General features: G+C 36.6%; 1 protein-coding gene across 5 annotated transcripts; it reads left to right on the top strand.

The window, feature by feature from the left end:
• The first annotated feature begins 3,267 nt into the window (after positions 1-3,267).
• On the top strand, positions 3,268-11,691 carry LOC103977663 (solute carrier family 40 member 2, chloroplastic-like). 5 transcript variants are annotated; one of them, XM_065098619.1, is made up of 15 exons: positions 3,268-3,409; positions 4,579-4,789; positions 4,939-5,002; positions 6,352-6,433; positions 7,152-7,263; positions 7,353-7,442; positions 7,540-7,719; positions 7,802-7,876; positions 8,584-8,685; positions 8,764-8,881; positions 8,961-9,107; positions 10,521-10,627; positions 10,714-10,827; positions 10,963-11,257; positions 11,401-11,691. In XM_065098619.1, the coding sequence occupies exons 1-14, from the start codon at positions 3,276-3,278 to the stop codon at positions 11,254-11,256; spliced, it is 1,830 nt and encodes a 609-aa protein (XP_064954691.1). In that variant the 5' UTR covers positions 3,268-3,275; the 3' UTR covers position 11,257; positions 11,401-11,691. The 5 variants fall into 5 exon arrangements, with proteins under 5 accessions (XP_064954691.1, XP_009391515.3, XP_064954692.1 ...); XM_065098622.1 differs by lacking the exon at positions 3,268-3,409 and adding an exon at positions 3,586-3,739; XM_009393240.3 differs by lacking the exon at positions 6,352-6,433 and having other exon boundaries at positions 7,139-7,263.
• The last annotated feature ends 1,201 nt before the right edge of the window (positions 11,692-12,892 follow it).

The following is a 12,892-nucleotide window of genomic DNA, read 5'->3' as shown; positions in this document are numbered from 1 at the left end:
AACTATATATGTAAAATCCGTACAATTATATGTTATTCTTATATTATAAGCTTTATCATGACAAGTGTCATGTATCTATCTAAGATAAAAATAACACATTTAGCTTGGAGACAATTTGCTTAACTCAAAATTAAACAGCCCTATTGGGATATTATGTTGGGTTATTTTAAGGTAATTGATCTAATATTATTGTCACACCCCTTCTACATGTTCACCAATTCCTTCAGTGACTTGAGATGTTAGGAAATCCTTTTAATATACAAAAACCACTGTAATCATAAATTATACATAATTCCAACATTAATCCTAATCGAATTTATATTTGATATATCATGTAATTTTTTCACAACATTAATCCTAAGAATATTTAGAAAATTACAAGTTAAGAGTAGACAGATGTGTTGTTTCTTGAAATCTCTTTTCTACTCCAAAATTATGATTATTGCAAACTAATCAATTTTCTAAATCTTGACTACCATAAATAATCCTACACTTAATTCTCCTTTTCCTCATCCATTAGTCACATCATTTTGAGAATCCATCATGCTAACCAAACGATGTCGTACCGTTGCTAGCATTGACTTTGGTGTTCCATCGGTTTAAGTCACCGTTGGGGTGCCGTTGAGAAATCCATCCATGACATGCAAGCTTGAGACTTCACAATGTTGATATTTCATAACTCTATCCTTGTACTCAAAGATATGTATATATATATATATATATATATATATATATATATATATATATATATATATATATATATATATATATATATATATATATATATATATATATATATATATATATATATATCATTTTTTTTATTATCTTATTCGCATATTAGATGGATGATTTTTTTTACAATAGAATATAGTGAGGATGAAATTATATCCTTAAACTTATTATCAATAGTCAAAATATTGACTAATCAAATTAGCTAACATCCTATTTCAAACTCACAAAACATACATAAATGATTTAAGATATAATATTATATAATATTTCATCATTATCTCTCTAGTGACATTATATATTTTTTTATATCGTGACATAGGAGTTGATACGACCTGATGCAGTTTCGAAAGCGCAAGGTTGTCCAAGTAGTTCCTCGAGGGAGAGATGGATGGGGGAGCGAGATCGAGCTAGAGAGGATGGCCCAGAGATTATGATCGAGCCTTTAAGAACGCCCCGAAGTAGAGTCGTTTCACACTCAATCTACGCTAAGATCCTATATAACAAGTCGATGTATGAGGGAGGGAATGGGGGATTCCCGACTTGATTCCTTCAATGCTTAAGTTAGTAAGTAGAGAATCGACCCCTCTCCTAGGATAAAAAATCATTGTTTATACATATGCAAACGATTAATGATTGATAATAACTGCAACCCATATGTTCCTTGTGACATGGGTCGATCCGTTTAAGTTCTTGTGGAATGACGTCGGCTCGTATAATTTTGTGGAATGACGTCGGCTCGTATAATTTCGTGCGATGTGTAATCGATCGGAAGTGCACCACGTTAGCTTGCTTATATATAAGATGGATGTCTGGTTGTGTTCTGTGTTAGTTCCATAGTGGTTGTCAACGACTCATGATTGATGCTGGAATATTTCTTATCAAATGGTATAATCCAAATACTTTAATTGATATCTAATGTATGATTTATAATATTTATTTCCCTTTTATTTTCATTCTATTGCGACGGATCGCCACTCCCATGTGGGTTCGATTGTGCCATGTCTGTGACAAACACACGCCTCTATATCTATATATATATATATATATATATATATATATATATATATATATATATATATATATATATATATATATATAAAGTTACTGGTCCTTTCCATCTACGTCAAGCGCACGTGGGCGGATGACCCACCCGCCAATAATGCAACCTTATCTACAGCCGTACATCATTGATGATCCAATCCCTGCAACGCAACATGGAACGTCCGCTTTTAGCTGTCATATCACCCTCTCCTTTCCATGCTTCCATCCCACTGTTCTCATCTCCTCCCATGCCCGGAATCCCCCGTTTAGGCCATCTCCTTCCTCCCTTCCTTGTAGCTCTCAACCTCTTAACTGGTCGATGTCTCAGACCAGTCTCCCATGCTCCCATTCCTTTCCTCCAATGCGACAAGGCATGGCTTTTGATTGCTTCCTATCATCAGTAGTAGCACGAGAGAACATGAAGCGCGTCCGAGATAACGCAGTCACAAACGGAGACGAGGACGACAGCTTTCGTTGCTAAGATCAAAAGCTGGAAGGCATGCAGTGTTTAGAGGTCGCCTGTGAATGATGGCGACTGCATGTACTGATGTAGCTACGAAGGAGACCCCAAAACACTTTCAGCATTTGACGATCACTGTACTACTGTGTTATTACTGAAAGCTGAAGATTTTGAAGAGGAAGAGGCACTTCTCTCAAGTGCCAAGGCAGAAACAGTTTACGGCTTGGAGATTAGACACCATGGATTTGCATGAACTGTTTCGAGTACTCTCACTTGACAACAAGAACTGCTGTGCTATTGGCATATATTGATGATAAGTATAGACCAATCTAAGAAGATGATGTTGTTTCTTGCTAACAATTACTCACTTTGATGGATGCTGCTTTCATCTCTTTTCATGAAGTACACGTATGTGATTCCAAACAGATAAAGAATCCTATTCAGACATTGAGCACAAAGATGCCATTGAACAGCTTGCGTGCATGTTAAACATTATGCACTAAGATGGATGACAGAACATGCAATGGTAGGAGGTTGATTTGGCATCCAAGAAAGTAAATCTATGTAATGTTCTGTAAACAGATCATGTTTTTACTTAGAGTTAATCCAACTGACCATGTAATAATACTTGGTTAAGCATCAATCGAGGAGTGGAACCTTAATATCTTAAGGAGGATTAGTATGCTATCCCTGAAATAACTTTTCTGTTGACCCATTCGTGGATATTGAAGAGAGTTGTAATTAATACTCAAAATTTCCAAAGACACACATAGCAATTGGTTGCAATTGAGACACAAATGCTTCCACTTGGACTCATTCATCAACCCATATCTGATCCACAGTGGGCCTTCACACCACATCACAGCCATAACCCTGAGCTCCCCTCATCAGCCGCACGATCTCCATCGGACGGTCCTCCAATGACTAAAGGAGCCGATCTACTTCCCACCCTCGTCCGAATTGAGATAACCAAATCCACATGTATATACATATATATATGCCCACACAAAACGAGGACGAGTGCTGTGAAGTGTTCGATATGAGGCTCTTCAGCGTCTCGGTTCGGCCATCGGCGCCTTCGTCTCTCCTCCGCTTCACGCCTCTTTACCTTTCTCGACGTCGTATTCTGTCGCTTCACCCGCTGCGGCCGCCGGGACTCGCTGCCCGTTGCAGGTGATGCTGCTTTTTATCTGCCTCAAATGGATTCACTTTTTAGTTTCCTTGTCCTCTAATTAAGGAGAACAAACTGCGATTTTTCCTCATTCTTTTTGGTTTGTAGTGCCATCTTTGCCCAAAACTATGAGTTATCGGTCACGCATTGTGCTATTTGTAGCGCCATGGTTAGAATTTGATTGCTCTGGTTTTGGTTCTTGAAAGAAGTGGTTACCGTAAATTGTATCGAAATTTCGGTCTGAAGTAGATGTAATGACCTCTCTACCTTTCTCAACGTCGTATTCTCTTGCTTCGCCTGCTGCGGCCGCTGGGATTCGCCGCGTGTTGCAGGTGATGCTGCTTTTTATCCGCCTCAAATGGATTCACTTTTTAGTTTCCTTGTCCTCTAATTAAGGAGAACAAACTGCGATTTTTCCTCATTCTTTTTGGTTAGTAGTGCCATCTTTGCCCAAAACTATGAGTTATCGGTCTCGCATTGTGCTGTTTGTAGCGCAATGGTTAGAATTTGATTGCTCTGGTTTTGGTTCTTGAAAGAATTGGTCACCGACCGTAAATTGAGTCAAAATTTCGGTTTGAAGTAAATGTAATGACGTTCGAAATCTGAAGGTTTTGTTATCTGCTATTATGGAACATCAATGCCCGCTGCTACAAGAATTGCAAGTTATGATGGATTGACTGGCCTTTATCTATTGATGTTTCAAGTAATATCAGTTAACATTAATGTCATATCCATACTCCAAAAAGCAGCAAAATGTTAGAATCAGCTGTTCATGAACCAAAAAACCCAAAAAATATTCAACACAGACTACCTCCATAATGACACATCAATACCAAAGCCTTCCCAAAAAGTGACCGGACGACTAGTCCATCTAGTCTTCTTCCTGATGCCACAGTTGCTTAGTATATTCACCTTACAGCAATCTCCTTCTAGTATATAATTCATTTACCTAAATATATCGATGATGGATGGGTGCCATTGTTTATATCCTCAAATCCTAATTCAGATGTGTTTAGATATTCACTCCTTAGAACAGGAGATGATACTAGGAACTTAGTTTATGCAAAAGCATGCCTTTGCCCTTAATTTAAGAAAAGATCGTCTACTTTAATTACCCTGATTTCCAGGAAATTACTCATCTTAGTTGCTTATTTTTCTCTGTTCATTTCAGGTTGGGCAGCTTCACCTCTCAATGCTATGTGGCGAATTCTGAAGTTGATTTTACCGATGTTGCAACAAATGATGTGGCCATGGGAGATCCTTCACCCCTCCCATCCAGTTGCTCTACGCCATTTGTACATCTATCATCAGATATCCTTAGTTCTGAGTTACAATTTCTTACCGAAGAAACCTATAAAACTGGTCTTCTCACAACACTGCCGGTACGGTCTCACTCTGTTCTATTACTTGCATTCTTGATATGAGAATTTATGTTCTTATTACTTCTGGAGTAAAATCTCAATGGGACACTAATTTTAGATTGACTAGTCTGAAATAAGGCACTAATAAAAATCAAAATTCCCTACTTCAGGTTCTCTCAAAGGAGGAACAAGATGCTCTTGCGGCAACTCCAGTTCACCCTGCTGGCTTAGTAGGTAAACTCAATTCTTCATTCTGTAACCATGTTATATGGATTACATTTCAATGATGGTTTTTGAGACTCTGGGATGCTTCTTCTAAAGCCTTATGTACCTATTCAAATTCCTCTGATTATTTAAAACTGCATTAAAACTATTTTCTTTCATCCACAAAACTATTTTCTTTCATCCACAACTTGCTAAACTCCATGGCTGAATTGTAAATTCATTATAGATACTCAAATGTGATGTAAAGAAATATAGAACATCTGAGGAACATCATCCATTGACAATTTATTGCATCAAGTTGGAGTCCTCTTGTGAGTCTGGGACTTCTGCTGACAGACCAATTTGGTCCCAATCCCCTCTCTAAGAAGTGGTATCAGAGTCAACAGTTTGGTTTAGTCAATCAAATGATATCGAGCAAGTTAAAGTAATGCTAGTGCAATCGTGAGTGTGGTAGACAAGCCAAGAGCAAAATGGCACAATGAGCAAGTACCATGGCAAGTAAAGTCAGGAGCCACAACAGCACACCAAGAACCAGTACTGAGAACCAAAAGGGAAAGGTGACGAGTCAGAAGATATTAACACGAGGAAGCTGACTAACACGAGGAAGCTGGATCAAGTCCTCATAAGAAGATATTGTCACATATGATGAACAGAAAAGGGACATATAACTCACAAGGGCCCATGACCCATTGGCTTAAATTTTTTAGCCAAGTTTAAACTGGTCATGTGTTTATGGTTTCTTTTATGGAGGACCAGTTTGAGCCAATTGTGCTCCCTAACATTAATCTGACACTCTTTCTATTTGTTGATAATAGTTCATCATTGCTCATGGTGGGTTTTTCATACTTCTATTTGTCATTGACTCATTGTAACTGATTGCTGATCTTTGAACCAATATCTCCCAATCATGGTGAATTTAATGTTATACGAGAGAGTAACACTGGGTCCTTTTTGTGTATGGTTTGTCCTATTTAAAGTCCATTATGTTATCAATTTATTGTTTTCCTTTTTTTAGCTTATATATATATATACATATATATATATATACATATATATATATATACATATATATATACATATATATATATATACATATATATATATATATACATACATACATACATATATATATATATACATACATACATACATACATATATATATATACATACATACATACATACATATATATATATACATACATACATATATACATACATATATATATATACATATATATATACATATATATTAAGTGTGCTTTTCACATGTTAGTTACATGCATCCTATATCTTGTTATAACTTCAAAGGTTATCTTGATGCCCAAAATCTTGAAGTTGTTTCTTGGCTCTCCCTAGGTTTTAAGTCAGAGCTGTTTGTTCCCATGCAAGTTCTGAACAAATATTCCTTGGTTTCTATAGGAGATGGCATTTCATGCAGGTTCAGTTACCAAACTCAACCCTAATTGGGCATCTTTTCCCTTTTTCTTTTCTTGTTTTGGAAAGAAAAATCAAAGATAAAGGAAAGAAACATGTCCAGCGTGTTTCTTTTCTTTCTAAATAAAATTAATCTTTGTTTCTATAGTAACATCTGGACATCTGGAAGCTAAATTTTCTGCTTTCAAAAACCATGGAAACAAAAAACAACAGATCATGATACTGGGACTCATGATGGGACTGGTGTCTAGAGGTTCTTTCTTCATGAGGGTGGTGTGTTCTTCCAGAATACAATAGCAAAATAAGAAAGTTTCTCTTTCATGTTCTATAAACACAGAGAAAAGAGATGATGTGAAGAGTTACCTTACCTTTAAGAAATTACTTTTCCTCCCAAACTTCCTAAAATTTCTAATTACTTAACTTGACCAAAATCATAAATACAGGTATCATAAACTTTAGCTTGATTCCTGTACATATACAGTTCACATTGAGTTTTATTATTTTATTCAATGATATCAGGCAACACAGGCTAGTATATGGTCCAGTAGACCAGTCCCATACCAGTCCAATAAGTAGTTGTAACCATTGTTGGACCTGTATTTAAAACCTTGAACACCATAATGTTCTTTTCACAGATCACCAGCAGATTGCACTGTATTTATTATGTGTTCAGTCATTTAGCTTACATAATTCTATATATCTTTGATAGCTTTATATGCCAGTTTCTTAGCTGGGAATTTATCGGAACATGTCTGGAATTTCACTTGGCCTGCTGCTGTTGCGATGCTTCATCCAAGTCTATTGCCTGTAGCTGTTGTTAGTTTCTTCTCTAAGGTAAGGACAATTGATTTTTTTTTTCACAAAAAATCTTGATTTAATTTTGAAGCTTGGAAATGTAATGTTGTTGCAACTGTTGAATGCAGTTTGCAATCCTAGGTGGAGGTCCTTTGATTGGAATTTTTATGGATTCTTTACCTAGAATTCCTTCATATCACTGTTTGAATCTTATTCAGGTATGTAACATCATTTTTTTTTTTACTCATTGCATCTAAGAAGAACTAGTTGACCCTTTCTGGCTCCTCAAATTGGTTAGTCTGTATATTTTCCCAGACAGTTGGCCAGCTGCTTTCAGCTGCAATGATCATGTATGCACTAGATACGGTTCGTCATTCTTCTGTGTCATCTTTGCTTCTTCAACCCTGGTTTCTTGTACTGCTGGCTGCCACAGCAACTGAAAGGCTAGCAAGCTTGGCACTGGGGGTCACCATGGAACGTGATTGGATTGTGCTGGTAATGCTGCTTGATTCCTTTGTTGATGTCCTTGTTGGTATGTGATTTGACCATTTTCTAATGAGTTCTTCATTTTGTGAAGTTAGCAGGCACAAATAGACCGATTGCGCTAGCACAAGCCAATGCTATTAATAGTCGAGTTGATCTTCTTTGTGAGGTATCATTTTTGAATTTTTTGGTTCCATTGTGTTATTTGAAATCATTATGTTATACCATGGTTCAGAGAACAACAGACATAAAAAAAAAAAAAACGATGTGTTGCCATTTCGTATCATACCTTACTGTTCCTTGGTGATAGTATTATTGCTCTGTGCTGACTAGCACACACCAATTAAATTGCCAAGGCTGCATAGGCACACATGACGGTGTAGTAGAGGAACACTTAACAGACTAGCATGGTATATTCACTCCACCTCAGTATGTTCCTTTTGACAGATAATAACCTAATTACTAAATCTTTTCTGCTGTTTGTCGGTCTGGATGCATTGCAGTCAAAATTTTTCACTATATGATGATCGTCTGTGGCTAAATTATTTAACCATTGAAAATTTTCATGATAATTTTGTCTCTATCTTTTTTATGAGTATCCATTATTCTGAGCAATTCGCTGAATCAGACATTCTAGTCAAAAAAGGAAAAAAAGACTTTTCAGACAATTAGAATTGATTATTTATGGAACTTTTTGATGATGCTTTTGCATATTATTTTCATTGGCAACATATTGATGCATAGAAAGCTTCATCTAAATGTGCATGTAATTAGAATTCTTTAGGACAAAAAATATAGGTTGTGTGCTTTATTGGTAGTTGCAAAGTTCTTCCAAGTAATTTGTCTATTTTATGTCCTTATATATTGTTGGTGCAGGTAGCTGGTGCTTCGCTTTTTGGCTTTCTTTTGTCTAAGTATAAACTTGCAACATGCATTAAACTTTCATGTGCACTGACTCTATTCACACTACCTGTTCTGGTAGGCTTTTATCTTTTCACAAGACATCTTACTATCCGTATCTCTTCTGGTTTTCCACACTAATCTTTCTTTTTGCAGATTGTACTGGGTCAGCTAATCAATAGACTTTCCAGTGGAGTTCTTGATCGCTCCATGTCTCCTCAAACTTGTGACAAGCCTTTGACAGCTTTTACTTTGCTCGATTTGAGAAAGATAGGTGAAAATTCTACCTTGTAGAATTTTGTATTTCTCCTGAAATCTTAATAAGGTAAGCTAATCCTTTTGAAACTTTTCAGTTGAAATTGGACTGACTGCCATAAGATATGGATGGATGGAATATAAGCATCAACCAGTTCTTCCAGCTAGTGTGGCATATGTTCTCCTTTGTTTGAATATTGCTCTTGCTCCAGGTGCAATGATGACTGCATTCCTGATACATCATGGTACGTCAACAATTCTCAACATGCAAAATTTTCAGTGACAGATCCAGTTCCACATTTAATTATATATTGCCTTTCTGGGAACTTCGTACTACTATATTTTTTTGGTCATGTGGATTAACTGTATTGCTCAGAATTGCCTTGTTCAGAGACTTACTGCTAACATAAAATATTGGTGTTAGTTAAGACTTCAAGCTCAGTTGCAATGTATTCCTATCATATGATATGGTGAAACTTAGTACAACATGATCCATTATAATCTGAGGTGCAACGAACACAGTACAGGAAGATGCCACTGCCTTCCACTGGCTTTGGCTTGCATTCTGCATCCAAATTCTTTCAAGATTATCAAACTTCCAATGTTTTTAACATTATTGTATTGTGTTGTCCTAATCGGAAAACCCTTCTGAATATTTTCATTTAGCTCTCTGGTTAACACTTCATGCTCAGTTCCACATCTTAACTGTATCCCCTCTTGCCTTTTCCAAGTCCATGAAAACTTGAAAATAATTCCCTGAAGACATTGGCCTCTACTTCTGAAGTGGTAGTATAGGTTTCTTTCCTGTTAACTAATTTTTTTTGGCTTTGAGTGAAACCATCTCTTTTGTTGCTTTAAACGAGGAATGAAGGTTTTCTCTGCCATTTAAAAGTTATCAGGTAACCTGTAGATGCTCTATTTTAGAAAGTTACAAGGAAATATATTTTGTGTACAATATGTACCAATCAGGCCAACCATATTTAAGGTGTATGAACACCCTCACCACAGCAGAAGTTCATTACAGTTCCCTGGTGAACCAAGAAGTTATGAACAGTATGCTCCAATGTAGTCCAAATGGCAATCTGTGACATTGCTACTGTTTACTTATGCATGTCCCTTCTTACTGCAAATTGAAACTTAGGAATAAATAAAAAGAGAATGTTGAATCATTGGATACTCTTGTTATAGTGTTGTAAGGTATATGGTTACTCTCTTAGCCTTTGTGGTTTCTCTATCTGGTTGATGGTTACTTGGAATGGCTTTCAAATAATAAGCTAATATTTGATAAATCTCTCTCAATAGTTGTGTTTGGTACTTCTCTTGTATTTTCCAATGGAAGCTTGTATTATTTTGAGTTTGCATAGTTTGTTTCCCTTTAGCAACCTTTACTATTATGTTCATAACAGTGGATCTTTTCTGTGGATGTTGGTTATTATGTGTGAATTATGTAAGCTTTGTTGCATCTAGTAATTATCATTTCTTCTATTCTCTCCAAGGTGCTGGATACAGTTTAAGATCAAAATTGAGCTTGATCATCCAAAATTTTTACACCTCACTGTGGTGCCTTTACCTGATTCCTCAACAGTTGGAAATAAATGCTTATTGTCTCTATGGTTGTGTACTTTCTCAATAGTCGAAACTTTTTCCTTGTTTAATAGGAATTGCTCCATCAGTCATCGGTGCATTTGGTGGATTATCAGCTCTCATGGGTGTCGGTGCAACATTCATATCTGCAAATTTAGTCAGAAAGCTTGGCATTTTGAAGGTTCGTCTCTATCGAACCATAGCTATTAAATTCCTTATATCTTCTTGTCAAAATCCCTGATCTTGATGACACACTACATGTATCAGGCAGGAGCAGCTGGGTTGATACTCCAGTCCCTGCTTCTCACCATAGCTGTTGCCGTTTGTTGGAGTGGTTCAATATCCATGCCAGGACCTCTACATCTCTTCCTATCTTTAATTGTAAGGACGGAGATCCAACTCTTCCATTCCTACACCATAATGAAGAAGCATGAACAATGACAGACTTAGATTAGACCTTGTAACCAACACAGTGACCCAAGCTCCAAATAACAGTGTCTTTCTTCACGGTTGCAGGTACTGTCAAGATTGGGCCATATGTCATATAGCATCGCGAGCATTCAGATCCTTCAAACTGGAGTTCCTGCTGCAAAAGCTAACCTCGTAGGAATAACGGAGATGTCCATTGCGAGCCTTGCAGAGCTCGTAATGTTAGCTGTTGCAATCATTGCTGCCAATGTTCGACATTTTGGTTCTCTGGCATTGCTCTCTGTATCGTCGGTTATTGCGGCCACATGGATCTTCTGCCGGTGGTTGGCAAATCCAACAGAGGAGCAGAGAAGTCTCTTTGCCTTTGATCCTCAGCTTTAAGGTATTCATTTTAGACGTATATATTTGGTGCATTTGCAATGCATGCCATTTCTCGTAAATTATAGCCTCAACTTACTTGAATTCTATCAGATTGAATTTTTCTTTTTAACAGTCCTTTCACACAAGCAATTTCTCTGCCTGCAGGTATCAAGGATACATATATCGATGTCTCAGATTTTGTATTGACAGGAGCCTTTATAGAGAGAGAGAGAGAGAGAGATAGAGAGAGAGAGAGAGAGCATGCCATGGTGGACTTGCAAGATGGACATGGCAAAAGCTACTTGGGCTAAGTTACCCCTGTATGGTGGGATCCACACTATTGCGCACTAATTAGGCATGTAAGCGGTAATATATATTATTTTTAATGTAAGAGGTAATGTTAACTCCTCAACTTTATAGTGTGATTTAATTCAGCTAAACAAGCATTCAACTTTATAGTGTGAGGCAAAAGAGCATTTGTGGCTATCGGAGTCAGTCCGTAGGTTCGGAAGATTCAAAATCTTTTAAGGTTTACTTGACACGGAGCTATGAGATTTCTTTGAGATGTACTAAGCCCTTATTCTAGCACCAAGTTATTATACTAATTTTTAGACTGTTTGAGCTAGAAGCTGACTTAGATCATTCGAGCCTATCTCAAGATGGAGCTCATCCAATCAAACATCTCAAACATGCAAAACTACTTTAAGGTATTCATGAAAAACTCCTATGATACTTAAGTCAATAATTTAGTTAAACAAGTTAGACTTATTGTTCAATCTCTTTTATAATAAGCATTTGGGGGGATCTAGTTTATTTGGTAATAGAACTAATCATAATCAGTCTTTATTGATGTTGAATCATTATATCTATTTGTTACGTCGGTTGAAATTATTGTTAATTAATATTGGGCTATTATGCTTGTTTATCATACTGTTTATTCGATATTAAATCGGTCATGTGTTGATCATGTAGCTTCACCGTTTAGAGAAGAAGTATCAAACCCCATGCAATAGTACTAATGGAGTAATCATGTTATTTTTGTCATAACATATATAACAAATAAATGAAATCATAAAAATATATTACCAAAATATCTTTGGATTACTTGATGAGATGACCTAACTTTGTCGATATATAATTATATGGGTTTTACTTATTAAAAAGATTCACGCATAGGTAGATAACTTTAGAAAGAGAGCCCATGTTGGAAAATCTTGGGGGTGACATCACATGTGCAACGGAAGAATAGAAAATAAAATTCCTAATTCTCAAATATATATTTGTCATCGTGCGAAGATTGATGCGCAAAAATCCACGAAATAGAAAACCACGTGTGAGATAGATTATGTTACCTAGGGAGGTCGTATATCCCTGAATCCCTACAGATCTTTAGGAGAGGGTGAATGAGATCAAGCGCCCTCCTCTTTAGCGGTGATCCATACAATAGAGCTGCAATGATGCTCTTCAAAACTATAAGCCTGCTTTGAGGTAGAGAGGGGGAGGAGAATATGAGAAGAAGCAAAGACTTTAGCCTATAAACTATTGAAATCCTCCTATTTATAAAAGTCCCCTGTCAACTTAACCATAATGGATCCTTCTCTATTGGGTATTGGATCTTCATCAAACTACCCAAGCCTCTTAAATTATTGGATCTCAT

Source organism: Musa acuminata, chromosome BXJ2-3 (genome assembly GCF_036884655.1).
Source record: "Musa acuminata AAA Group cultivar baxijiao chromosome BXJ2-3, Cavendish_Baxijiao_AAA, whole genome shotgun sequence".
In the NCBI taxonomy this organism is placed as follows: domain Eukaryota; kingdom Viridiplantae; phylum Streptophyta; class Magnoliopsida; order Zingiberales; family Musaceae; genus Musa; species Musa acuminata.
This window is presented reverse-complemented; position numbering and strand designations above follow the sequence as displayed.

Excerpts from the sequence above, each read along its gene's own strand:
- LOC103977663 (XM_065098619.1), top strand. The coding sequence starts at position 3,276 with ATGAGGCTCTTCAGCGTCTCGGTTCGGCCATCGGCGCCTTCGTCTCTC. Across the intron at positions 9,108-10,520 it reads TGCATTCCTGATACATCATG|GAATTGCTCCATCAGTCATC; the intron begins GTACGTCAACAA and ends CTTGTTTAATAG. Across the intron at positions 10,828-10,962 it reads ATCTCTTCCTATCTTTAATT|GTACTGTCAAGATTGGGCCA; the intron begins GTAAGGACGGAG and ends TCACGGTTGCAG.